This window comes from Austrofundulus limnaeus, unplaced genomic scaffold, assembly GCF_001266775.1.
Source record: "Austrofundulus limnaeus strain Quisiro unplaced genomic scaffold, Austrofundulus_limnaeus-1.0 Scaffold14, whole genome shotgun sequence".
Classification (NCBI taxonomy): domain Eukaryota; kingdom Metazoa; phylum Chordata; class Actinopteri; order Cyprinodontiformes; family Rivulidae; genus Austrofundulus; species Austrofundulus limnaeus.
The window spans coordinates 2155237-2182451 of record NW_013952416.1 but is presented as its reverse complement, the minus strand read 5'-3'; the positions used below and the strand labels follow the sequence as shown (position 1 = coordinate 2182451).

Below are 27215 nucleotides of genomic sequence, written 5' to 3'. Positions count from 1 at the left end.
GTGTGTGTGTGTGTGTGTGTTTGGGGGGGGGAGCAGCACAGCAGTCAGCTCTCCCCACCAGAGGCTGAAGGTCAACAGACGATCATGCTAAGCTTGCTAACTGTTCCACGCTCTGACTGCTGCAGGGGCGTGTCTTAGAGAGAGGCTTTTATACCAGAACACAGCCGCTGTGAGGAAACTGTGGAGAAGCACGTCACAGCGGAGAGCCGTTAACCAACATGCAAATTAGCCTGCAGTACCACTGCTCCACCCATATGAGCAGCAAAAAGACGTTTTTAGACAAAATATAACAGATTTGAACAAATACGCACAAAAACATCAAAATTAGCACAGAAACTGTACTACATAACATTTTAGACACATTCTAGACAGTTTACCAGCTAAAAAAAAAAGTTAATTTTGGGGTAAGTTACTCTTTAAAGAGATGAAACCAAAGAAGAGGAAAGCTTGTTATTGATGATAAAGACAGGTTGTCTTCAGGATTTATTTACCAATCAGCTCCATTTTCTCCAGGGAAACATTCCTAGAGACCCCCTGTAAGACCTCATTTTGTAATAACAGTGCATTATGTAATAATGTAATAAAATCAGGCTTCAAAATGTAATAAACTTGTGCTAAAACCGCATTATGTAATAATTGACGCAAAATGTAATTAAAGTCTTCAACGCTTTATGTAATAACATTATTACATTTTGCGGAAATTGTTATAAAATGTGGTGGTGTAATAATCTGGTGCATTATGTAATAAACAATCAAAAACCAGTATTTCTGTTCATCCTAATCAATATACTTGTGATAACTGTCATGTTGCAAATACTACATAATTAAATCTTTAGCGCGAGTTTAATACATTTTGAAGCCTGATTTTGGGTTGGAGGACAGAACCCAAGCTGATTTCTGAAATGGATTTCTGATTTCTATTATTGTTACATAATACGATGTTATTACAAAATGAGGTTTTATCATCTCACCCACACCCCCATAACAGTGCACACCAAGTTTTCCAAAGTCTGGTTAAGAAGACAATTTGCAAGCAGAAAACTAACTCAAAGCTCTGTGGGTTCAGTAAAATCTGCCAAGCCTAAAGAATTTCAGTATAGCAATCTAGCAGCTCCTAGAGGTTGCATCACATGCCGATTATAAATTGTGTGCGCGTCTGTGTTTAAAAGGTTTGATTGAAGCTATTTGAGTATATATTCCATCACTGTCTGTATTTTGTGTGTCCAAGCACTGAAATTCAACAGGGGAGGAGATCAGAAGAAAAAGATAGTGTGGTTACAGGAAACAAAGTGACAGCAACACCACACTCTCATTAATGTGTGTATTTTTAGCCTTTCCATCTTCTCCCCATTGTGTGTGCATGTGTGGGCACTTGGCCATGCTCTGTTGTCCCTTTCAGAAATCAGCTTGGGTTCTGTCCTCCAACCCAAAACACTGACATCACGAGCAATCTGTTTTCTCTCGGCAGTAACCTGACTGCCTTAACAGGACCCAGAGAATAGAAGACAGCCAGCCGATGCTAACCCTGACAGTATAAACAGAACTAAATATATATTTTTGGAAAGACAAAATAAAGCATCCTGCACTATGCGCCTTTSGAACAGTCAACTCCAACAGACAGCTTAAAGGCTGCAAGAAGGATCAGATTTCATAAGATGCTGTCTGCATTCACTATGCATTAGATTTGGATAACAACCCATTTTAAAAAATAGAAATCCAGATATTTTGATTATGACAGTGCTTACTGAGCAAAATATGTTTCTTTCTACTGCTTCCCATCATCCTTTTTGAATTCTGTCTGTTTTTATAAKACATCCCACACTGACCTATAGCTTCTTAATAATCCTTATGCTGCGTTCACACCGAACGCGATTTCAAAATCGCATCCACCGCTTCCAGTTGGTCGCTTGTGCACTTTGAGGTCAGACGCAGGACAGCTGTTGAAGCGCTGCACGGCAACCGCCTCCCCGCCCCTCCCTCCTCTGTCGGGCTCTGTTTAATGTCGGACGAGGAAGTGGCTTTGCTTTATTTACAGAGAGCAAGAGCATGTCACGTTCATCAGATAATTAATTCATAATTAATTCACCAGATAATTCAGAGACATTCTGAGTTTCATCACCCAGGAGCTGCGGGAGAGGCTCACAGCTCGCTTTCAGGACTATTTTTGTCCCGAGTCCAGTCTGATGAGCCGCTGCCACTCATTGGTGCGGATATCTCCTGTCAGACACCGACTGCAGGCACTCGATTTCAGCTAAAGAGCTCCTCTCCATCTGTTTCAGGTTAGTGGGCATCATTCAGTAAACTGTCCCGTCGGGAAATATGTCACTACGTCACACAGTGGAGTCTCTCTGATTGGTTGACGCGGCGCATCGCGCTGCAAAATTTCAGATTTTCTAACTTCACCGATTTGCGCCTCAGCGCGTCGAACGTTCAGATCGTTCAAATCGTTCAAATCGTTCAAATCGCGCTGCTCTAATCGCGCTTGAGGCGCCGCAGCACTTCCCAACGCTGACTGAAGCGCGTCCACCATAGACTTTGCATGTAAACCTGATGCTCCTGATGCTGAAATCGCGTTCGGTGTGAACGCAGCATTAGAAGTGTGTTGTCAGCTTTAACACAAGCCTTCCGTAAATGTAAAAATTGCACCATAATTTAGRTTTATGTCAACTTACTTCTTCATACATCACTACCAGCCTTATTAATGCAGTGTTCTATGAGATAGTCAAAACATCCACTGTATGCTCTGATGCACTTGAAGAAGCATTTGAAGCAACATCAATCCAATCAAGTGCTRGCTGTAAAATAAAATATCAAAAAGAGAATAAAGGCAGCCTGTTTGACTCAATCAATAGCTGGAAGTAATGCAGAAAAAAAATGCAAACAATAACAGCTCGGACCATGTTGTAMGATTATACTCCTCAAACTGCCTACACCAGTGTTTGCACAAAAATCAACAAATCACAATTATAGTAGAAACATTTTTTAGTAAATCTTTAAAATATAAGTTGGTTTTAGATAACCTACCTCTCAGAAGAGTTTATTGAACTTCTAATTCTACAACCAATTTCAATGAGCACTATTAGACTTAGTAATAATCAACAGATGTATATTATAACATATTTCATACTAAATGTGTGTGTGATTGAAATAYTGGGTCCCTGTGACCAACAAACTGTGTTTTTTTAGATTAAGCAAGCGACAAGCGAGCATTTAGACACTTGATAAGGGGGTAAAAAGGCTTTCATATTCATTGCTCCTATGAAATTGCAAAAATTTGCTATAGTTGAAGCCTATCAAGTTTTACAATTACAACAATTTTCTTTGGCAAGCTCTGAAAAAGTGACACTCCTTTTGTGGTGTAGCCCACGAAAGGAAAGCTTTTACATAGTTTTCCTTAAAACAAGCACTAGTGTGACATCCTACAAATAGGTTTGTCTTTAAATCAGATCAACAAATATTTTATTTGCAACACTGGTGCYTTTAGGCAACAGAGCTGTGTAGTGACTGATAAAACAAAAAAATCCAGCACCAGGGCCTCCTGTTGCAAAACTAAAGAAATTTAAGATGCAAATAAAACACAAGAGACAGATTGACAGTGAGGTCCAGGGTTTCTGAACCCATTTGCTACATATTGTTTAGCTGCTTGACCTATTCTGAAGCGTGATTAATATTTTTAAATAAAATAATCATTTAAAAATGTAGATTTTGTTTATTTTATTTTATTTTATTTTTTTTTTGAGTGCCTCAGTACTCATTTCACTCAATTAGCTACTTTAACTCTTAAGTTTAAAAGTGTTTTTTGAGGTGAGGACGATGACCAGAAAAGCTGATTGAGACCACTCAGCTCATTACAAACCACAGCTTAAAAAAAAACAGAAGTGGAATGAGAATATTGCAGGTCTGACACACAAAAGTTAATTCATGAAATTGCTTCAGCAGTAGTAAGCAGCAAAAATAATCATTTGCCAACATTAATAGATTTATTAAGACACAAAGAGAAAGACAAAAGGGAACAGGGCAAAAAAAATAGCTAGGCTAAACAAGATGTAATAAATAACTTCAAATATTCAAATATTGTTAATTGTAAATTAAATTACAGCTAAGACCAAACAAAACCTGAGACATTTTGTGCTACTCAAAGAATAATGTGGTCATTTAAGAGGAAACAACATTTTATAATGATAAAACTGGAGTGAAATAACCAACAAAATTTAAAAACATAAGCCAAAAAAAGTTCAAGTTCTCTCATAATTCTTACAAACTACATTTAGTAATCTAGATTATTTAATCTTTTTTTGATGAAACACTGATGAAACAAAAATAAAAGGATTTTGTGCTAAAGCCTGAATAAAAACAGCTTTTTTGTTTTCCACACAATTGTAGAGGGGGAGGCTGATGCTGAAATACTCAGGATGGAGGTCATTTATATCCAATTAGAGCTATTGTTTTTTTTAAAAGACCAAAGCACTCCTAAATATCCATTTGTTCAACTCATACATAACTGACTGAATTAGAGGGCACACCGACACCCATACACACGTCTTGCATTGTCACGAGACAACGTGTGAGTCATTTCACTGACAGCTGAATAATACCAGAGACCACTGGTTTGATTCAGTCTTTGGCGCTTTAACTCCCACAACGTGCCGGGATCTTTAGATGTACCTGCAACACGGGAATAACTCGACCAGCTGGATACTGTGCAACATTGAACAATTGAATTGCAGTGTTTGGTTGCCTGGCAACTATGGCAGGCTCTGGTGATGATCTGGTAATTTACTTTTGTGTGATTTTCTTTTGTGTCATCTCGTTTTCTGACACGCTTCCAAACGCTTTGAGTTTAAACATTAAAAAGGAACAGATTTGCGGCTCAAAATTCAGACAAACACTACAATTGCAGGTCAACAATGGGACTGATAAAAGGTTTTTATGTTGATTTCTTTGTGCAGGAAGGTATTTCCTTTCATAAAATCACATTGTGATGACTTGACATATTGCTGTGCTGAAATTTTCCTCGCGCTCTCATGCTCTTGCATTAAGAAACCAATGAAAAGTAATGATGAAGTGTTCGACATTTTACTTTTTAAAATCCTGCACACAATCACATTAAAATATTCTAAATCAAACTGAAAAGATGTGGCAATTCATTGCTTCTGAATACAGAACCTATTCCTACACATCATATGAATGGTTGTAATAAAAAATAGCCATTTTATCATTATTAACCAGAAGTAGGTGACATAGGGTTCTGGGGTCTCATTTATAAAGGATTGTGTGGAAACCATACTAAAAGTGAACATACGGCCAAAAGGTGGAAATGGCGTATGCCAAAAAAAATTCAGATTTATAAAACAGTGCGTACGCATGTTTCTGCACATCTTTCCTTTATAAATCACAGCCACACGTCAGAGTTTACGCACGAGGTCCCGCCTCAGGTTCTGCCCTCTACACGCCCACATTCAACCATAAACAGTCAATGCAAAGTACCTCATAAATGTTAAGATGTATTTAAATCAGTCAGCTGATCAATGCCAACAAAAGTGATTGGCTCAGACATGCTCCTTCGTGCGTCTGTAGGATGACAGGTGCTGACAGCTGCTCACGTGAACAGAATGTCTGTAACTGACACAGATTTTCCCTCATTTTGCKTTAGAGTAATCTAACGATTTTTAGAAAGAAATACTCAGCTTCAAATTAATTTTCCATCAGAGCCTGCAGGACGATAAAAGCAATAAAAATAAAATTAAATGTCAGATAAAATTAGAAATAAGTCCACCCCTCTCCTCCTCGTCCTCTCCCCATCCTGCCTGCTCTGTTATCCGCGGCAGACACCCCCGCCCCCCACCCACCCACCCACACACACACCCACACATACACACACACACACACGTTTGTTTCTCGACCCCGTGGAGACCTTACATTGACTTCCATTCATGTTTTTTAGACTTTATAGCCTAACCCTGACCATATACTCTAAAATTAACCTCACAGAAATTTACCTGACCCTAAAACTAACCTAAACCTTGGTCCTAAACCTAACCCCACACCTGTAACATGCATTTGGACCCGTGGGGACCTGACATCGGTCCCCACGATTCACTTCGGTCCCCACCTGGCTGCTTTTTTTGTAAAGAAATACCCCACGTTGTAGGAAAAACCCATCCACACACACACACACACACACACACACACACACACACACACTTTAAACGTGAAGTTTTATAACATCCACACTGGCGAGGTGGATGCGCCCTGCGCGTGTATCCAAAACGTGACTTTTGCTGTCCTGCTGTTCTTATTGGGGAGGGGTCTATGGGTCAGGGTCGTCTGAGGAGGAAGCAGATGAATGGAGTTGCGCACGGGAACTTTTAAGATTTAAGTTTTTTATTATTTCAAAAGGTCCTCATGGCTCAGCAGCAGAAGCATAAATATTACTGTTGAGAAAGCTGATGATAAAGGTGAATAAAAATCTAAGTCTTATGAAGGTAAATTAAAAATCTGACAGTGATCATTACACAGTGTGGCTCTAATTCTTTACTTCACCATCTGTGTCGCAGTTTCCCGTCTCCAAAATGAGCGTATGCATGGGTCAGAGCTGGCGTGAGGCACCGCACATTTTCACGTCAAGTTTGGATTTTATAAATCACAACCTTGGCGTAAAAAGTGGCGTACGCAHDTKTCYGSGCTCAAATTGTGCGTACGCCAGTTTTATAAATCTGACCCCAGATATGTTATTTAACTATTTCTATTTGGAGTAAATTTTAGTCCTCTTTAGCTCCTTTTGCACTACTTCAATGTTTTTTCATTCTTCAACCACCACCAATTGTTCTTGATAAATTCAAGCTTGCCTGGTTGAATTCAAACTAAAAAGCTACAACAATGAAATCTGGTACAACAAAGGCTCTTGATTGCCTAAGACCACACAGCTGAGCAGCCAGTTGAATCACCAGATTCAAACACACCTGATAATGTCTGCTGGTTATTTGCCCGGTGCACTGAGACTGCAGGGTCAATATTGACAAATGACTAAATTTATGGCAAAGCATGCTTTGAATTCTAAAGAAAAAATTGTATCCTTGCAGAGAGAGTAACTGCATCACTATCAGAGATAAAAGGTTTTTAAATAGGTATTACAGCACAGGCCTATTGCTTTATAGTCCCTAAATAACTTGTCAGTGATAACATTCACGATACCTGCAGCACCATAAAAAGGTACCATAAAGCAGAATTAATGCCTCAAGGTTGTAAAGCCTTGGCCAACAAATCAGACTTTCTTGTAAACACTGTGCATGCAGGACTTCAAGAAATATTGTACAATTGTAAGAGTTAGAAAATGTGCTATTGTCAAACCGAATTGTAACTTTATATATGCAGAAGTGGCTAAATTATAGTGAATTTTATGTTAGCAAAGGTTGCTTAGCAGTGGTGGCCATCTTGAACAGAGCTGACTCAACAAAACAGTTATCAGTGACAGGTGTCTAAGGATTTCTAAGAGCTTCATTAAAATACACCCCTGATCAAAATCTTAAGACCAGTCAAAAAAGTGCAAGAATTTGCATTTTGCACTATTGGATCTTAAGAAGGTTCTAAGTAGAGCCTCACAACGTTAAAAGAAGAAATCAGAGCAAGAGACAAGAACTTTTGAGCAGGGAATTGTCTGAAAACTGCATTTACACTCAAACATGATTTTTTTTTCAGCTGATCAAAAGTTTAAGACCATGGTCTTTAAAACCCAAAAGCTGTGCAAAAATCTGGATTCCATGTCATTTTTCTGTCAAGTCTTTACACTGTCAAGACCTCCTGATGGCAAAAGCAAAAAAGCTCACTGACTTTGAACGTGGTAGGATTGCTGAGCTGCATAAGCAAGGCCTCTCACAACGTGCCGAAGTTGGACGCAGTAAGACAGTCATTTTGCATTTTTTAAATGATCCTGAGGGTTATGGAACAAAAAAGTCAAGTGGTAGACCCAAAAAAATTTCACCAGCTCTGAGCCGCAGGATCCGATTGGCTGTCTGTCAAAAAAATTTCACCAGCTCTGAGCCGCAGGATCCGATTGGCTGTCCGTCAAGACACAGGATGATCCTCTACCCAAATTAAGGCCATTACTGGTGCTGACTGCAGCCCAATAACCATCAGACGGCATCTGTGAGAGAAGGGCTTCAGAAACAGAAAACGTCTTCAAAGGCCACATCTTCTTCAACGCCACAAAATTGCCCRTTTGGACTTTGCAAGGGTGCACCAAACATGGGACATTGAAAGGTGGAAGAAAGTTGTCTTCTTTGATGAGAAAAAATTTAACCGTGATGGTCCTGATGGCTTCCAACGTTACTGGCATGACAAGGAGATCCCACCTGAGATGTTTTCTACACGGCACAGTGGTGGGGGCGCCATCATGATTTGGGGTGCGTTTTCCTTCAATGGAACAATGGAGCTTCAGATTGTGCAGGGGCGTCAAACAGCAGCTGGCTATGTGGAGATGTTGCAGCGGGCATCCCTCATGACTGAGGGCCCTCGTCTGTGTGGTAATGATTGGGTTTTTCAACAGGACAATGCTGCGGTTCACAATGCCCGCCTGACAAAGGAGTTCTTCCAAGAGAATAACATCACTCTTTTGGACCATCCTGCATGTTCCCCGGATCTAAACCCAACTGAGAACATTTGAGGATGGATGGCAAGGGCAGTTTACAAAAATGGACATCAGTTCCAGACAGTGGATGCCCTTCGTGAAGCCATCTTCAACACTTGGAGCAACGTTCCCACTAGCCTCCTGGAAACACTGGCATCAAGCATGCCTAAACCATTGTTTGAAGTTATCAACAAGAATGGTGGAGCTACTCATTACYGAGTCCTTTTTTTGACACTTTGATTTCTGTTTTGAGGGGTTTTCGGGGTTTTTTGAGCTATGGTCTTTAAACTTTTGATCAGCTGAAAAAAAAATCATGTTTGAGTGTAAATGCAGTTTTCAGAAAATTCCCTGCTCAAAAGTTCTTGTCTCTTGCACTGATTTCTTCTTTTAACATTGTGAAGCTCTACTTAGAACCTTCTTAAGATCCAATAGTGCAAAATGCAAATTCTTGCGCTTTTTTGACTGGTCTTAAGATTTTGATCAGGAGTGTATGTCCACTGGTGAATGAGATACAGTACATGTTAAGTGCACACACATACACATAAGCAAAAACGATTCTTCCTTTCTCTTTCAGCAGTAGGTAAAGAGTTGAATATCAAAGAGAAGCCAACAATTCTACTAAGGATTGCTTATCATATTCATATATATTTAACAAGACAAAATCTCTTTTTCTGCTCTGAACGGTGACCAAATACTTACATTTTCCACCAGTAACAGGAGCAGTGCACCTAAATTTCACTGTATTTTTCCCCAAAATTCACCTTTTTTTTGTTCATCAAGAGGACACAGCTTTGAGAGTGTGTGCATGTGTGTATGCATGCACACAGACACACACACACAGGAGTGTGCCTGAATGAGATGGAAGGTGATTAGAGCTGAAAGCCACCTCAAGGCTGCAGTAATCACGGGAACAATTCTGCACGGGATATGAATGAGTCTTGTCCTGTTTTTAAGGACTCTTGTTCTCACTTGGAGATGAGAGAACAAAGTGCTTGTTCCTTTTTCAGAACAAAAGTTTGTTCTAGCTCTCCCACGAAATTCTATACTGGACCCAACCCATGGGCAAAAAGTAAGTCTGTAAACTCAGCTGCATAAATGCAGTCTGTACAAACTCAAAAGTTTCAGAGAATTACTGTGTTCTAGTCACAGGAAGTTGACCTGCAGCAATAAAACTAATTCATTATCAGACAGCAATGATTCTATATGTTCAGTATTTTCCTCTCAGCTTGGAGGAGCTGTATCTCACGAGGAGCAGCAGGCTCTTGGTTTGAGCTTTTCTTGCAAAAGTGTCCTTGGCCAAGACATGAAATCATTTTTTCCTTTGTGCAAGATAAAGAAAAAGCTCTGAAGGAACGACAAAGTAAAAGCACCACAAAACCACTGTTCATTCACTAACATTTCCAGTGGTGTACTTAAGTACATTTTTCATGTATCTGTACTTTACTTAAGTAGATTTCATCATGGGTACATTTTTCATGTATCTGTACTTTACTTAAGTAGATTTCATCATGGGTACTTTTGGACTTTTACTCCACTACATTTTACATTAAGTATCTGTACTTTCTACTCCATTACATTTCTGTAATGCATTGAATTTAATAGTAATTAATTAATTTAATTTAGTTAAATGAGCTACAACAACACCTAATTTCCCTCTGGGATCAATAAAGTATTTTTGAGAATTTGAATTTAATTGAATTACAAATTACATTCATGTCACAATGCTTTTTTTGTGTGTGTTTTATTTGTTTTTTTAGTTTGAAAGTAATCAGTGGCGAGAGGGGAAATTGCTGTAATTGGTCCATTGAACCACTGCAAAGCAGGGAAGTACCCTTAGACCCTCCTTCATAAAAAGGCAGAGCATCAGCATGTCCACAATAGTTTCCACCATGGAGGAAATGTGCCACTCATGGCCTTATTTAAAAGACTTATTCAAGTTAACTGGTTCAAAAAAATGACTTATTAGATTTGATAGAGGATGTTGGTGGTGAATTTACAGCTTCAGTAGCTGTTGTCACAATCTGTGATGATGCACAGAATCACAGGTCAGAGTGTAAACAGTGTCACAGTGTGTAAACACAAAAACATGCATTACCTGCAGCTTTGTTCACTAAAATGACACCATTGATGTATTAAAATATACATACAGTAGGCACACTTCATGATATTGTAGACCATTAGGGAATACATTAAACAAGTACTTTTACTTTTAATACTTTAAGTATTTTAAAAGCTAGTACTGACTTACTTTTACTCAAGTAAAATGTTAATATGGTACTTTTATTTTTACTAGCGCACATTCTTGTCTGTTTATCTGTACTTTTACTTAAGTACAGTGTTTTGAGTATATTTTCTCCACCACTGAACATTTCTCAGTCCAGAAAATGCTGCAAAGTCTGGCTGTGTTGATAACTTTCCTTCGACATTTGTCACCAGGAGGATGTCAACCACATCCTAAAAGGCTTGTGATTTTGTGGAGTCTAAATCTCTTTTAACTTAAACCATCCGTTCTACCTTTTTCACCTTTAACTCCTGCCATTTGTGGCTGTTTGGACGTAGAAATAAGAAAAACAATCTGTAAAATCCACCTGGATATTGAGGAGGGGCTCTGTTTGTGAAGCCAAATGCAAAGTGGTTCTTTATTCCATTTTGGGTTACTTCTGAACATTTCCTTCACTCACCTAAAACATCCTTGAAAATGTATAGGTGAACATGTAAATATAAAACAGTATTTATACATTAAAATGCCTCATGTTCATTTAATGATGCAAACCATTACAGCACATACAGACATATTTTTGCCCCACACCTGCAGTGAGAGCAACTAATCTTACATTTCCCCTAGAGGAAAAAAAAAAGTACATTTTGGTTTCATAACTGCAGACTCCCACAGTCTATTAAGTCATAACTGTGACCACAACAGCACTGTAATAAAAATGGCACCAAATAGCTGAAAATCAAGTTGTTTCAATTAATGAGACTTTGTGGTTGAACAACCAGAAAATTTGGTTTACAGTGATAAGTCCAGAACAGCTCCATGGTGACACAATTTACTTTCCTCATTTGTTTTCAGACATTTTTAATCAACAGCAGCCCGAACCTCATGTTCAGCATGCGCTCGCTCTATAATTGAAAATGTTCTTTGTGGAATTCAGGTTTAGAACAGACCTCAGCCTTCCAATTTATTTTCAGAAAAGTGTTCCTTATTTTATGTTATTTTTTTCCCTTTTTCACACGCGCAGTTTCCTGCTGTTCTCTGAATCAAGCAGAGTCTATATGGGAGGTGTGAAGGTGTTTGTGTGTAGGAGCAGAACAGGAGAGACACACACAGTCGGGGAGGAGATGGCTGATGACAATTCCTAACTGTCAAAGCTAGACAAGTGGAAACCCAGACAGACTGAAATGGGTTATATCATGGACAGCTCAGAGATGACACTACATTCTCTATTATTGACCGCTGAGTATTAAAACGTTTATTTTTTTTCTTAATACGCAAGGACTGGAGCTTAGACCCAGGGAAATATAAATTATTTTAGGTTCTCAAAGAAACTGTCAAGCCACAAGCACTTAATCTAACAACCGTCACAGGCCTGTCTTATGCCTTATAGTTATTTTTTATACCATCTGTAAGATTTAAATAAACTGAGGCAAAAAATAATAATAACTTTTTTAATTTTCTTATTGAGCTCTTGCCCCTGCATTTTTTTGTGTACCGAGGGGTTCTCATAAAGAATAAGAACAAGACCATAAATTGCACCCACTTTCTTAAAAGGTTGCAAGTTTTTATACGTCATGCAAATGATGCAGTGAAAAGGTTTTCTATCTTAAAAGAAAGTGTGGGAGTGATTTTTTCCCCCCAGTAATATAAAGCCAGCAGTTATTGGGCTCAGACTGTGAAAGTGTGGTTCAGGGAGCTTAAGACACCGTTTCGACCCATGGAACAGTCATCACAGAGGTCAGAGCTTAACCCCATTAAACATCTTATTGGTGTTCTAGAAAACATTTTAAGTTGAGGGCACTCTAATGATTACTCCCTCATTATCAAGTCACATGCTTGGTAAAAGGAAATACATGTTTTTAAATGATATTTTTTTTATGATAGGACGCAAATATGAAAAAAGCTGTGCTGCAGACAGACTTCAAAGTGTGACATTTTGTCAATATATTTGCATACCTCAACAACAGTGGTTTTGGCTGCCTTGCACATGGGTTGGTTGAAGTTTCTGGCTGTCTTCCTATTACAGCGAAGGACAAAACAGACATAATATCAAAACAAATAGGATTTAAGAAAATATTTATTCAAAAATAAGTGATTTTTAATAGGTTTTATTGTGATGTAAAGTATATTATGTTCAGAACAAAATCAACAATTTATTGAAGAACACTGCTTTCTTGTGGAAAAAAACTGTAACTGCACCATTTATACACTACATCCCATCACTTATCAAATTAGTTAAACACTTATGACAGATGCATACTTAATATAACATATCCTAACTGAAAAACATTTATGAATATATGAAATTAGTCCCTTTTTAACCCCTTTCGATTATAGATTTTTTTCTCCAAAGTCTAATCTAAATGTTATAACAGTAAAATAAAATTACCAACTTTTACAAGTTATTTTAAATGTACGTATAGGTCCTTTTCAAAAACTTGTTAGTGTTTGACCCCCCCAAATGCATGATAACTGAACTGCCTCAATTATTTTTGTTCAGTTTTAATTTTTCTTGGTCATCATACCTGCTCCAGGTTGTAAAGGACTTTCTTTCCATTGACTGAGTCACAAGAATCTTCAGTTTTCAACAGTTGTGAGTGTGTGCTCCCACTTATTTTTAGCACTAACATACACAGCAAAAATGACCTGAAGAAAAAGCTGAAAGTCTGCCAGATGCTTGTTGGAATTAAAAAAAAACCTAAGTCAGGAAGAAGCTGAATCTTTGGAAGGATTTTGTTTTGCCTCGAAGCAACAAGGCTGAACCCCTTTTCATTTTTTACTGTTACTCATTTAAAAGATTACCGTACCTAAAAATAATGTTTCCTGCTTTGTCAGCTTTCCAAGCTTTGATCAGGGCAAAATCTCCAGTGATGGCTTTTTCCATGATGTAGTGTCTGCCATTGAACTCCCGCACCTGTGCACATCATTTCCAAATGTGAGAAAATGGGTTACATTTTTATGTTAGTACCTGTTCCTTTTATTTTGTAATAGCCAAATAAGATAAAATCATGATTCGTTAACTTCATTCAGTGTTCCACTATAGGAAGCACCTTGGTTTGACTGACTACAGAGGCCCCAATGACAAGCAGGAGTGGGCTACATCTCACATAGTGAAACACTGAGTGAGGTTAGAAAAAGTTAAGAGGTGCAGAGGCCACTGATGTGCAGATTAATGCTCAAAAACGGATGACGGCATTCTCACCTCTCTCTCCTCACTCGCAATGGCAATGCTGCCATCTTTGTTGTACTTAATAGGTGAGCCTCCCTCTTGGATGAGAGTGCCATAACCAGTGGGTGTGAAGAAGGCTGGAATCCCAGCACCTCCTGCCCTGATCCTCTCTGCAAGAGTGCCCTGTGGGAAAAAGTGACAGACTTTACAATCGGTGTAAAAGATTCATTTTCACTAGGGATGATAGATGCTAAAATCTTGACTGAACTTCTACAATCACATGCTGTCTCCAAACATCATCATATCCACTATCTTATAAAAATGCTGTATGGATCAAATGCTGACAGAGAAAATTAAGCAATGAATTAATGTGTTTGAGTTGCAAATATGTACTGTATATTCATGGGCTGATCTAATTTATTTTTTGATTAATAATATAATAATTGTGCATGCATGTGTATTATAACCAACCTGTGGTGTTAGTTCCACCTCCAACTCCCCTGACAAATACTGCCTCTCAAACTCTGCATTTTCTCCAACATATGAAGAAATCATCCTCTTGATTTGCTTCGTCTGGAGCAACAGGCCCAGGCCGAAGTTATCCACTCTGATGAAAACATACAAACGTATTCAATCTTATAGTCTCAAATAACTCACTGTATTGACTGATATGTCAACAACAGATTTAAAGTTGAGGAATTAGGGGTCACATTGTTGTTCTGTTTCAACGTATTTAATTGAATAATTTTTTAGCATGTAGTTTGTAGGGCTGGGCGATTCATCAGATTTTGATCTAGATTACGATTTGCATTTTCAACGATCATAAAAGCATAATGATCGAGGTTCGCAGTTTACGTCGGGCCGTTTAATTTCCGTGATGCAAAAAATGCAGACGGAATCCAGTCATGGAATCCAGTATAAAACGCGGAATCTCACAGAGTTCGCTTATTTGGGCGAGTTTCTGAGGTATTTTGACCGCTGCTGCTCCCTTTACCTGCCCTGGTAACAGGCACACGTGAGCTCTGAGCTCCCTTCAGGAGGAGGGGGAGGGGGAAAAATGCTGCGACCGCAACTCGTGCAGCGAACACCAAACGGTTATTTATTTATCTGTAGAAAAACTTTCCTGKAAGTTTTGTCAGCACATGACGGGCTGGATGCTGTGAAGACCACTTCCTCTCTGAGTCACAGACAGAGGGGCAGACACGCTGAAAACTCCTCAACAATCAGAAGTGAGGTGGGAGTCCGGGTGGGAGGTTATCCGAGATTTTGTTGTTGTGTGCAGAATCAGATATTCCTTTAGTAAAAATGAAAAACTTTGTCCATTTTTTGATAAACATTGTAAACAGTGGGTGTGTGCGTCAACTTACATTAAGTAAACGAGCTTAGATCCTACTCAGTTGCTATTTGTAGGTTTTATGTTTCTTTATGACATGTTTAATGTTAAGTTCAGTTCTAAAACATTTTTATTTTATAAAATATAACTTCTGTTTTACATGTTTTTTTCGTAGTAAATAAACAAAAAATATTTAATGCTGAACCACAGCTATTTGTTTTATTAGTGAAAGTAAAATAACAGACTTTTTATTTATTTTTTTAATTATTGTTCAGTCACTTTTTAATTACACACGTTTTAGTTTAATAAATAAGGTTACAATGAAAATGTGGATGTTAGGGGAAAAAGTGGAATTTAGAAAAGTAAAAACAAAATTTGAAATAAATAAATAAATAAATAACACAGATTTTATAGGGCCCTATTCATGCTGTTTTGTGTTGTGAATCCAGTGCCACTACCTGCTGCAGGCTTCTCCCACAAAGTGAAACTTTGTCTAATTTTTTTGCAAAAAATATTTGAAATCCTAAGGGAAACATTGTTTAACAGCCGTTGTTTATGTTCAATAAATTAATGTTATCAAAGTGAATGAATAATTAGTTTAAATAATCTAGATCTCAATTACAATCAAAATAATCAAAATAATAATAATTACATAAGCACAGTCCATTTAATCGTGATTATCATTTTTTGCAATAATCGAGCAGCCCTGGTAGTTTGAATGTTTTTATATTTAAATTATTTATGTTTTACTTGTTTCATTTTTTTTTTCAAAGCTTAACATTAGTTAATAAGCCAAATCAAATTGAGCTCCCATGATTTCCACTTGCATATACTGGATAATATACTACTGATCATTCCTTCACACTTACCCTGCATTGTTACTGACTGCAGTAAGGCCTTTGACTCCAGTCTTCAGTAAACTGTTGATTAGATTTTCTGGAATGCCACATAACCCAAAACCTGCATCAGAATGTAAAGAATAAATAATGATGCTAAACAACAACACAAAAAAAAGGCATCAATCAACAAATCACTGCACTAATTTAGGGTGAACTTTCACCTATTAAATTAAGAACATGGCAAATCTGTAGTTTGAACAAACACATATAGCTAGGCTCTTATTACTACAAAACACACAGGTAAAAGCTAAAGTCCAGTCAACTTGGATGCCTGTTTGTCCTTTCAGAAAGAAGTGACACAAGAGAAAATGTTTAACAATGTCACCCTGAACTTGACTATAAATAAAGCGCTGTGGAATTTGTGCACACTCTGTTTGGATGTTAATCAACCGGCATGATGAACATGCATTTGTACTAACTGGGGTGTAAGAAAATATAGATACACTGAAATATCGCGATATTTCATTTCCTGATACTGTATCGATATTCTAAAGCCCTGTATCGATTTTTAATTAAGGTTTAAAATGTCAACCTTCTTGCCAACCGTTCATTTTAATGTTGTAGTTCAGCCTCTGACCACTAGTTGGCAGCAGTGAGCCAGCCATTTGGCTCCTCTACCTCTTGAGTGCCAGAGAGTAAGGGTAGCACTAGCATTGTAAGTAAACATTAGCTTTTCTTTTTTTTTTCAGTAAGAGGTTTTTATTTAATATAATTTTTAGACAAAAAAAATCACAATATATCGCAATATGTTGCCTTGCTTACAGTATCGCAATATATCGGGATATATCGTATCGTGACCCCTCTGTTATGATGCGTATTGTATCGCCAAATTCTTGCCAATACACAGCCCTAGTACTAACCAGTGTTTCCCATGCACCATTCTGTGCATATACACATCCTACAAACTGTAAAACCTCTATTGAACCTATGATCATTACCTCCAACCAGAACAGTGGCTCCGTTGGGGATGTCTTTCACTGCTTCTGCAGGATCTGAGTAGAACTTTGAACTTTTGAGGCTGGAGGTGGAAAAGTAACAACCACAAGCCTGCAAAGGGTAGAGCAGGTAATGAGGAAGGACCTTTAAATATATCACATGACCTGCAATAAAATAAGGGCTGCACTGAAAACAGGCACAAGCATTTCTGGATGAGTAAGTTCTAAAACTTTCGAGTCAAATTTCCATAATCATTAAAATAAAGGTAAGCATTGTTTAAATTTGTAATGGTCAAATTCAGGCAAGATAGTTAGTGTTTTCTCATTATTTACATAACTAATGGAGTTCTTAGATATCGCATGATGGTGGGTTATGATCAAATTAAAAAATAATTCAATGCATTTTTTTAGTGCACTAAAAGTTGCCTGGTTTGTGCTGTTTGCATTGGAGAAAACAACACTAGACGGAAGCAACACGTAAACAATGAGCAGTTTTCTAAATATGTCCTTCATGATAACATAAATTGTCCTTGCCCAAACACTTTTCCTCCTTTCTTCTGCGATGCATTAACTTGACTGTGTGCATACAGACCTTGCTGAACTGGTGGCCAGCGAAGTTTGATTTGGTTCTTCGAAGACCTGCGAGGTTTTTGAAGAGTGCTCCCTCTGCTCTGCACAAAGCTTTGAGGGCCGCCATTGGAGCTACACACGGAGTATAAAAAGGCGAGGGGAAACGTGAAACCTCAAGGCAGTTTAATATCAGCTAGAAAGGTCATAAAACGTGAACAGTAGCTCAACTAGCTCACGTTCACGACGTCACTGACTGGTTGGCGACTGGACATCAATGGCCCCGCCGTCTGATTTGCATTTAACCCTGTCACTGCCAGTGCCACTGCACTCCGTGCTGAGCTAGCAAGTACTCTAGCTAATTCAACGCAAGCGTAATTTGGAAATATACGGTGAAAAAAAATTAATGTGACAAATTTGGTAAATAAAACACTAAATATATATTTATAAGTGTTTTTTTTTCCAGTTCGCCTCATTGAGAGTAGGTCCACTTCATTTATAAACACGTGTGCATCACCGTGCAACAGCGTTGCTTCGAGATGAAAGTCGAAATAGCCTTCATAAAATAAACCAAGCCCTTACGTGTTTTCAATACGATGCAAATGTTCTAAATCAGACACAATCAACGTTGTCAACACAGTCAACTGCCGATAAACATTTTTTATTTCACTCCGCCCGCCGCGACTTCACGCCCGGCCATGCGCCGGCGAACAAGCACACGAGCGGACCCACTGACATTCCAGGAGCACGTGAGTAATCCTTTTGCTCACGTGACAAATACTTCTTTAGCCATGGCAGACGAGTACAGACGACAAGGATTTGAGTTGGAAAGAAGAATATTTGAGCTCGACATCAAATGTTCAAGCCTGAAAGCTGAAAAACAAGGTATTCGTGAAACGAGGACGTTATTTTTAACGGGACGTTCCTGTTAACTTAAACGCCGCATAAATTATCTTTGTCTTGTCAGCCAACCAGCAAACTAGCTAACTCAACACAAGACGTTAGCTTGCAGCCATAGCAACAGCTGTTGGATGTCGAAATTATGTATTATAACAGATCGTAACCTTTGTGACAAATTGACTATATGTATCTTAGCCATATCGTAGTATAATTTAGTCACTAAGTCACGACTGGTTTTCAAAAATATTTTTTTCGGAAAACGGCTGTGTAATAATGGTTACTCTTACTGTTTGATATAGTTGTCATTACTCACAATGTAGGACTGGTAAATGTTAATTTAGATACTCTTTAACCATGCCTATATCACCATGTGGTACGCATAAGTGAGTTTTATTAAATTGTATGAATTTGTTGAAGCTGTAGTCTTTAACGTTCAGTGCATCATGACACGGTCTTCTCGTTTTTTCTGCAGATGATGACTATTTACAGAATGCGTCTGCCATATTAGACAAGTTGAAAACTTTTTACAGACAAGGAGAAGAGAGCAGCAACCTTTCCAAGCTGCTTCAGGATTACACACAGGTATTAAATGGCTTATTAAGTGTCTCACTGTGCCTAATGATCTGGCTATGAGTGTTGTACATAACTGATCATTTGTTGGAACTAAAAACTGTGAAAGTTTGATTTATATCTGATGAAGAAGCCCTACTATATGTGCTTGATAAAACAAGCATTTTTTTGTTTAATATCAATGATTCATAATTTTAAAAAAGAGCTGTATTTCTCACATTAGGGTAAAAGTAAGATTTAATATCATTTTCCTTCATGATTCTATCAATTTTACTACCTTCCCATTGCATTGTTTCTGTAAAGAAAATCTTTTGTGGATCATCAAAAAACACATTAATCTGGGAATCTGAAAAAATGTATTTAATTTTAATTTCATACCATATGTGAGATTAATCTGAATAAACAAACGTATTCCAAATTAACCCACCACTTATCTGGTTCATATTTTCCTTAATGTGATTACATCAATTCAGACCTTTTTTGCAGTGATATGCAGATGTCAAAATTAGGGGTGTAAGAAAATATCGATACACTGAAATAATCGCGATATTTCACTTCCCAATACTGTATCGATATTCTAAAGCCCCGTATCGATTTTTTATTAACGTTTAAAATGTCAACCTTCTTGCCAACCGTTCATTTTTATGTTGTAGTTCAGCCTCTGGCCATTAGTTGGCAGCAGTGAGCCAGCCATTTGGCTCCTCTACCTCTTGAGCACGAGAGAGTAAGAGTAGCATTAGCATTGTAAGTAAACATTAGCTTTTTTTCAGTAAGAGGTTTTTATTCAATAGAATTTTTGGACAGAAAAAAATCGCAATATATCGCAACATATTGCCTTGCTTACAGTATCGCAATATATCGGGATATATCGTATCGTGACCCCTCTGTTATGATATGTATCGTATCGCCAAATTCTTGCCAATACACAGCCCTAGTCAAAATCTAGTTTGTTTTTGTCTTTTGTAAAGGTGGTTTGCTTTAGCCGGGGCTGCGATTTCCTAGCAGCTATTATACTATATCTGTAAGATCCCTGATGTTTGAAATCTGATATGGTTAACAGATGACTAAAATCTGTTCGTGGGTCCACGTTTGTCTTTTTTTGTGATCTAGGTGATTCTTGACATCACTTTTTATGAGGAGAATAAGCTGGTCGACCAGGAGTTCCCTGAGGACTGTTCACCATTCAAAATCCAGCAGCTGCTGCAAGACCTAACTGAGCCAGAAGTTTTGGTGACGAGACTTGCACCAGGACAAGAGGTGTGCTTCCAATATATATAGTTCACTGTTTAGGGAGGAAATGTTTAGTAGTGCAATTCAGATTTTTATAAAGTTTCTTGTCTGATTTATTATAATAAGAATCATTTCTACTTTTTAAAATTGCTTCGTACTGCACAGCTGAATTTGCAGTTTAATGGCATTATTTTATTACCGTGCATCAGCGTGATTAACATATTTTTTCTTTTGGTTAGGTTCAGTCTGTGTTGGGCACAGAGCTGTTAGAATGTCTCTACTGGAGACGTGGAGCTCTGCTGTATATGTACTGTCACACTCTTCATCAACGAAAACAGTGGATCAAGAAAAACAAGGACACATTCCTCAAGGTACCACAATGCGCTGGTCCAAGCTCCCTCATTACATTTTGTTTTACTGTTGTTGCCAAAAGGAAATTTCTGTTAGTTAAAGAAAAAGTTTAAAGCTGTCGTCGACCTTTACTGATATTAGGCCTCTTGTACGTTTCCATCCAGTGTATTCAGGAAGGTGTTCGCTATCTGATGCGGATGCTGCAAGTGAGAAACTCTGTTAAGCTCAGTGATGGGGTGGTGCTCCATGACAGCACTACAGCAAGCATGATATCTGAAGGTAAACGTTTCATCTTTAACGCTGACAAAAACTAATCAAAGTTCCTTTATTTTACCCTGCTTATCACCTCTGCTTTTTAAACAGGCATCTTCTCAGACACCCACCTGCTGACCATGATGTACATTGGGGAAATGTGTTTCTGGGCCGTCAAGTATGAAGACTGCAACGCAGAAGCTGCAGAACCCAAAGAAGACTGCCTCCAGTTTCGAGACATCGGTACCCAGATCCTGAACAAATACGTCTGTGCTTGTGAGGGTCCTCTGCAGGGCCAGGGCTGGAGCACCGAAAATGCCAAGGAAATCCTAAGTATTTTACAATAAACAAATTGTTACTCTGTTAAAGATGCCCTCAGACACAGATCTAAGTTCAGTATTCAAACTTGTCAATTCCCAGTCTAAATGAAACCCTTCAAAGGGATGTAATGTGAAGGAGAGGAGCAGGCAGCAAGTGGATATGTAGAAAGGTATGTTTAGGTGAGTGTCTACAGGCTACTTAATCCTATGCCAAAAAGGCCCCAGACAAAGCAGATGAACGAGAGATTAGAATGGGAATAAAATTCTGGGTGTTCAAGAAAGGCTGTTCACTAATCGTTTATGCTATTCTGCTGATAAAGCAGTTATCGTTCTGATTCCAGACTGTTGCCTGGGGCACTCGTTTTGCTCTAAGAATGTGTTATAATAACATTAATATTATTAAAAGGATATTATTTTTAAGAAAATTACCATCTTTAATTTTTATGATTGTTAGAAGTTTAAAGTTAATCCAGCAGGATGTCAGACATTGCACAGTAACATTTTTATTTATTGTTTTGTTGCCATTTTTACATTTTTAAGATATAACAGGGTGACGTGTTTACAGTTTAAACAGAAAAGGCAAAGAAAAAAGTGTTTAAAAACGGATGGACTGGTTTAAATGTTTTAGAAGCTTAATTTTGTTTCCTTATACTCCACTTGAATAATATTATTAGTGTAACAATAAAAAAAAAACTTTGTTGTTTTGAGAAAAAAATGTTTTGTTTTTTATGTCCTTGTTGACAATAAACACATGCATTGTTTCAAGTAAAATAGTCTCTTTTTTTGTATTTAAAAAGCTTTTTATAATGTTGACTCATTTTAACAATAAACTACATTACCCATAATGCCTCCAAAGTGCCACTGATGAGGAAGTTACGGAGGATCAGGAAGCGTCAAATTTGTTGGTCGCACGGTTCAAAGTGTTGGGATTGTTTGTCTTTTTAGTTTTATTTTCTTAAGTCATGTGTGAGAAGAACCAGCAGCCGGAGTCTGTGGTGATCCGCAGCTTCAGGCGCTTCACAAAGCGATATTTTCCTCAGAAAGTTGCCACAAGTGATTTCATGCCTGCTGCAGATGAAGCACAACCGGGATATTTGGACAGTTTGTCGGTAAGGCAAGTGTTTTAAGAAGTTATTTATTTTGCTGTCTAAATATATTTTTACACATAAAAATACGAAGGTCACTTTTCATAGCAAGGCAATAAATAAATAAGAACAAGAAACTGCTGTTTTATGCTTATTTTGTATCTTCAGAAAGTTACTGCATCAGTATGTCACTAAATAAAACCAGTCTTTTTTTTTTCAGTAATGACTTAAAAACAAAATGTCTAATGTGTTAATCAACGATGTTCAATTGAATAATCTGTTGTGCCTAAACAGGTAGAATTTGTGCCCTTTTTATTTTTATAATAAAAGAGCAAACATCTTAAACTCGTTGGAATGATCAGCCTTGATAACCTGAAACAAATTCATATTTATAATCTGTCCATTTTTGGCGGAAGGATCTAGAATCTGGCAGAGGTAGAATCCACCTACCAGGATCTGTGTTCCCTCTTAAATTAAAGGAGTAGCAAATCATAATCTGGGAAGTACAAATTGAAACTTAATGGTGGAAAACCTCTTAGTCCTTCACTGAAGGGGTGATCCAAATTCTGCCAGTGGAAAACTCCTATACAAAAGGCACTTATAGGGCAAAGAAAAGTTTTTTTTTATAGAAATTTAATAAAAGTACATCCATCTTGTGGAAATAATTTTGGAACTAACTTTCATTGTTAATTGGGCATTAAATATATTTCCTCGTACCGTACTTTATTATGTGTTTTGACAAATGTTTTCCATCACTTCCATCTCTGCCGTGCTTCAGTTTTGGTCCTCTCTGCACAGGATGTTGTTATCTGGATAACTGGCAGCTGCTGAGCTGGCAGATTGATTTCTCTTGACTCAGACCACTCACTGTAGTTTCCCTCTTGCAATTCTCACTAGGAAGCATTTTGATGAGTCAGCAGATTGTTACTGCTTCAATAAAAAATGACAAACCTTTGGAATAAGCACAACTTTCCTAACCCAATTTGCAAAGTTAAGGGCCATTTGATCAGATGAAGAAAATGATTAAAATGCCATTTCTGTTATATCAATCAATCAATCATATCTTTATTCCAGACACAAAAAAGGTCCATAGTAATATATATATATACATACATACATACATACATACATACATACATACATACATACATACATACATACATACATACATACATACATACATACATAAAATAAAAACAAAACAAGCAAAATGAGAGAAAATAAAACTAATGTACATATTCATCATCCTGTAGGTGGACATCCAGTTCCTGATCATGACTTTTCTCTCCCCTATGGATATCTGTCAACTGGGAGCCACCAGTCAGTACTGGAGGGCCATGGTCAGAGATCCATTATTGTGGCGGTACTTTCTGTTGCGAGACATGCCACACTGGTCCTCCGTCGATTATCTGAGCATGCCCAACCTGGAGTTACTGGATGCTCCACTAGTCTGCGAAGATGAGAGCTTGGATGATAGAGAAGAAGGGGAGGAAAAAGGGAAGGAATTGAAATTTGACTACATGTCAGAGTGAGCTTTTTTTATTTTTTTATTTATTTTTTTCTAAAAGTCAAACTGTAACAATGTAACACAAAGGTTTCTGTTTTAAATTTCCAGGTACCTAAAAGGTTGCCCGTCCTGCCGACAGCAGTGGTTACCGTCACGGCCAGCATATGAGCTTGTGACCTCATTTCTTCAGTATCTGGTCCCATCATCTGAGCCTCGTTACGCCATGTTTGGTCCTGGGATGGAGCAATTGGATGTTTCTTTAGTCAGAAGGCTCATGCATGCCCCGGACTTGCTGCCTGTGTCCGGCACTCCAAACAGACAGATAAATGGTAAGACAACACAGTTTTTGGTGTTCTTTTTAAAAAATATACATATTTTTAACATTATAGTTAGCATAACAAAATATAAAATTGGCAAAACCTGTGTTATCCTCAAACATAGGCAGTGGCATTTCTCTTGTTTGCATCGTCTTAATTGTAGGAGCAGTTGTTCACCACTTGGTGGCAGCATTTGCTACTATTGCCCACCATGATACTCAAAAATACAAAGACACTTTTCTTTTTTCTTGTAACAGGTATTGGCTCAGGGATCAGCTACATGTTCAACAACCAACACAAATTTAACATCCTAACCCTGTATTCAACAAACAGGTAAGTGTTTTGTTGTCATTCACCCAAGAGTTGTAATTATTTATTTGTATATGCAAGGAAACTACTTGATCTGTTAAACCTTGTGAGTTTGTGTCTGCAGGGCAGAGAGAGAAAGAGCCAGGCTGGAGCAGCAGAGCATCAGTAATAAGCTGTTTGTCTTGGAAAGAACGGAGGATTCAGGCTGCCACGTCTACAGCCCCGCTCCTCAGGTGCAGCAGGTGTGCCAAGTGGTGGACGGCTTCATTTATGTAGCTAATGCAGAGCCCGGTAAAGGTGAGGGAATGGATCTTTTGTATTTAATTACAGCTTCCTGGTTTTTGACCACCTTGTCATGGAGGCCGTTCGTTTTGGCAGGTGTTGAGAAGTCCGAGGTGGGCCACATCAGAGCTGTGCTGAACTGCGTCGAGGACGCCACAGCCAAGCCTCTTCTGGTGCTCTCCTGCATCTCCAGAGAGCAAGCAGGCGATATTAGTGGTGCCAGATGTCGAACTCCATGTGTTTATGTGGCGAAGAGACTCGGCCTCCCGCAGCTGTCTAATCGCTGGATGGTAATTACTTAATCTTTAACCAGCCGAGAGCCTTCTGMACCTGATCGCTGTCAGTTTGTGACCAACCCGTGTTTTTCTTTTTTGTTCGTAATCAGGTGCAGGATACGGTGGCAGAATCGCTGTCAGGCCTTCTGGACGGGATTGCCTGGCTTTTCAGATGTTCTGGCGTCAAACTCTAAGGCAGATAGCTTCCCAACTCCTGCTGCGAACAACAGAGTTTACCTGTGATGTCATCCGAACAATACACACTATTATATCTGAGCTACAAACACGAAGCTGCATATGCACCAGCACATTTTTAATACAGTTTAATCAACTGTAAAAAGCAGAACAATAATATATAATATTCAAGTGGAAGGCCTAACAGAGACCCTGTCATTTACAGAAATGCAAAGGGTAAGGGTAGTAAAATAAACTCAAACTGCAGTTTTGAGCAGAACTTCTGACAGAACAGCAAGGAAAAACATGTGTAAAGCAGTATTTATAATAATCATTTACATACAGGGACAGAAAAGGCAGGAACACTAAGACCAGTGGTCAAACAGGAATTAACTGACAAACCATCACTTTGGAAAATCTTTCATCTGTTCCAGTTTGTTTCCCATATGATAAAAAATGTTGAAATACTCACTAATCAGCTGATAGAAATATTTGGTATAACATGGAGATTTCAGTTATTGGTAGGGTTTATTAGAATCATAACTTTACTACATTAACAAAAATGGTTGTTTTCAGTTTCTGTTAGGTTTTTGACCTCGATATTTGACTGTCAGTGCAGGAGTGTGCCAATGTGGAAAAAAAAGCATATGAAATGTCATAATATCAAATATTTGCACTCAAATAATTTAATATAAAAYACTGAACTAATGAATGAAACTATATGCACAGATACGTTTATGCAGTGAAGAAATGTTGACTTTTTGTGAGCACTGAAGACTTTAAAGATTGGTTTTAGGTTGCTTTTCTCTCAAAAGTATAGAATTGTGTTCCTTATTGTGTTTTGTTTATTTTTCTTTTTTCCTATTTTCAGTGAYGTCATACATATCAGAGCTGTAATGAAAAGTTTAGAATACTTTTATCGGTTGTCATGGKATGAAGGCTTTGCTTTGTTTTGATTACCAGGAGGGATTAGTGTTATGTCATTGAGTATGTAGAATCAGTAATTACATCTTTCACTTCCTCCTTTTTTTAAAGATGTTGTGTTTTGTTTATTATATTATTTTTTAAATTCCATATATTAAATTCCTGAGAAGAAAAACTGTTTGTATGTTTTTGTGTCTTACAGAAAGTTTAACTTTACAAACATACATACATGTACTTTTATGTGTTTAGGAATGGCTAAAAAAAACCACAAAAAAAACCACACCGACACAGATGGATTGTAGGAATTTGCACAAATGAGCATCTCTAAAATCATTGTTTACCGTTTCTATTGCATAAAAATATATATTTTTTTCTTTTTATGTTATTTGTCAAAAAAGTCAGCACAATTGCAGCACTTAAATTTTCCTCGCCTTGCCCTTCATGTGTTTTTCCTTTCAAAAATGACCACTTGTTTCATTTTCCAGGTCCCAAATGGTGGTGTTCAGACACTCTAATGGCAACAATAGGATCATTTCTACAGTACATAAGGTATGACAAGATAATATGTTTCACTGATGCCCTTTTATTCGGGTTCCCTAGGAAACCACAAAATCATCTGCAAATGTGCGTCCCTGATCCAACCAGGCTTTCCACCAAAAAGGTCCTTTAGTTTCAGCAGTCATTTTCCTGCACATACAGTTTTAGAATGAAACCATGATTTGCGTCATTTAGGTGGATTAAGCTCAGCTGAACTGTGGCGGAGATTGCTTTTTCTTATTCAGGTACTTTTTTTTAGGGAAATGATGGAAAAGTAAACTGTTGAGTGTTTGCATCTGGATGTGATTTGTGTGTTTCTAAGAGAGGCAGAGGGACTGACTTGTATCTGTTCTACGTAAACAGGATGTCTTGTCTTCGGCCCTCGCTGCACACATTTTGGATGTGTCTCTGTTGATTTGTAGGTCTGTTTATGAG

The 27215-nt window shown here is 38.0% G+C and overlaps 3 protein-coding genes across 3 annotated transcripts in view; 2 read left to right on the top strand and 1 right to left on the bottom strand.

Moving 5' to 3' along the window:
• The window catches only part of oxct1a (3-oxoacid CoA transferase 1a), a 45804-nt gene extending 27774 nt beyond the window's left edge, over window positions 1-18030 (bottom strand). The window contains exons 1-7 of the mRNA XM_014002671.1: window positions 17773-18030; window positions 17184-17292; window positions 16216-16306; window positions 14485-14620; window positions 14047-14196; window positions 13652-13758; window positions 12801-12861 (exon numbers count right to left, since the gene is read on the bottom strand). Of these exons, the coding sequence (XP_013858125.1) occupies window positions 12801-12861; window positions 13652-13758; window positions 14047-14196; window positions 14485-14620; window positions 16216-16306; window positions 17184-17292; window positions 17773-17877 (759 nt within the window). The 5' untranslated portion in view covers window positions 17878-18030. The remainder of the gene's footprint in view (window positions 1-12800; window positions 12862-13651; window positions 13759-14046; window positions 14197-14484; window positions 14621-16215; window positions 16307-17183; window positions 17293-17772) is intronic.
• Window positions 18031-18518: 488 nt separating this feature from the next.
• Window positions 18519-22141, top strand: rimoc1 (rab7a interacting mon1-ccz1 complex subunit 1). Its single transcript, XM_014002670.1, has 6 exons — window positions 18519-18632; window positions 19120-19229; window positions 20328-20474; window positions 20687-20818; window positions 20963-21077; window positions 21162-22141. The coding sequence occupies exons 1-6, from the start codon at window positions 18539-18541 to the stop codon at window positions 21395-21397; spliced, it is 834 nt and encodes a 277-aa protein (XP_013858124.1). The 5' UTR covers window positions 18519-18538; the 3' UTR covers window positions 21398-22141.
• Window positions 22142-22247: 106 nt separating this feature from the next.
• Window positions 22248-26418, top strand: fbxo4 (F-box protein 4). Its single transcript, XM_014002669.1, has 7 exons — window positions 22248-22479; window positions 23709-23983; window positions 24071-24291; window positions 24537-24612; window positions 24713-24885; window positions 24967-25160; window positions 25256-26418. Exons 1-7 carry the CDS (start codon window positions 22333-22335, stop codon window positions 25337-25339), a joined length of 1170 nt encoding a protein of 389 aa, XP_013858123.1. The 5' UTR covers window positions 22248-22332; the 3' UTR covers window positions 25340-26418.
• The last annotated feature ends 797 nt before the right edge of the window (window positions 26419-27215 follow it).

What these genes read in the sequence shown, in the direction of transcription:
- rimoc1 (XM_014002670.1), top strand. Translation starts at nt 18,539, where the DNA reads ATGGCAGACGAGTACAGACGACAAGGATTTGAGTTGGAAAGAAGAATA. An exon ending in TGCTTCAGGATTACACACAG is followed by an intron (nt 19,230 to 20,327) that starts GTATTAAATGGC and finishes TTTGTGATCTAG; the next exon opens with GTGATTCTTGACATCACTTT. An exon ending in AGCAAGCATGATATCTGAAG is followed by an intron (nt 21,078 to 21,161) that starts GTAAACGTTTCA and finishes CTTTTTAAACAG; the next exon opens with GCATCTTCTCAGACACCCAC.
- fbxo4 (XM_014002669.1), top strand. Translation starts at nt 22,333, where the DNA reads ATGTGTGAGAAGAACCAGCAGCCGGAGTCTGTGGTGATCCGCAGCTTC. An exon ending in GATATTTGGACAGTTTGTCG is followed by an intron (nt 22,480 to 23,708) that starts GTAAGGCAAGTG and finishes ATCATCCTGTAG; the next exon opens with GTGGACATCCAGTTCCTGAT. An exon ending in AAATTTGACTACATGTCAGA is followed by an intron (nt 23,984 to 24,070) that starts GTGAGCTTTTTT and finishes TTAAATTTCCAG; the next exon opens with GTACCTAAAAGGTTGCCCGT.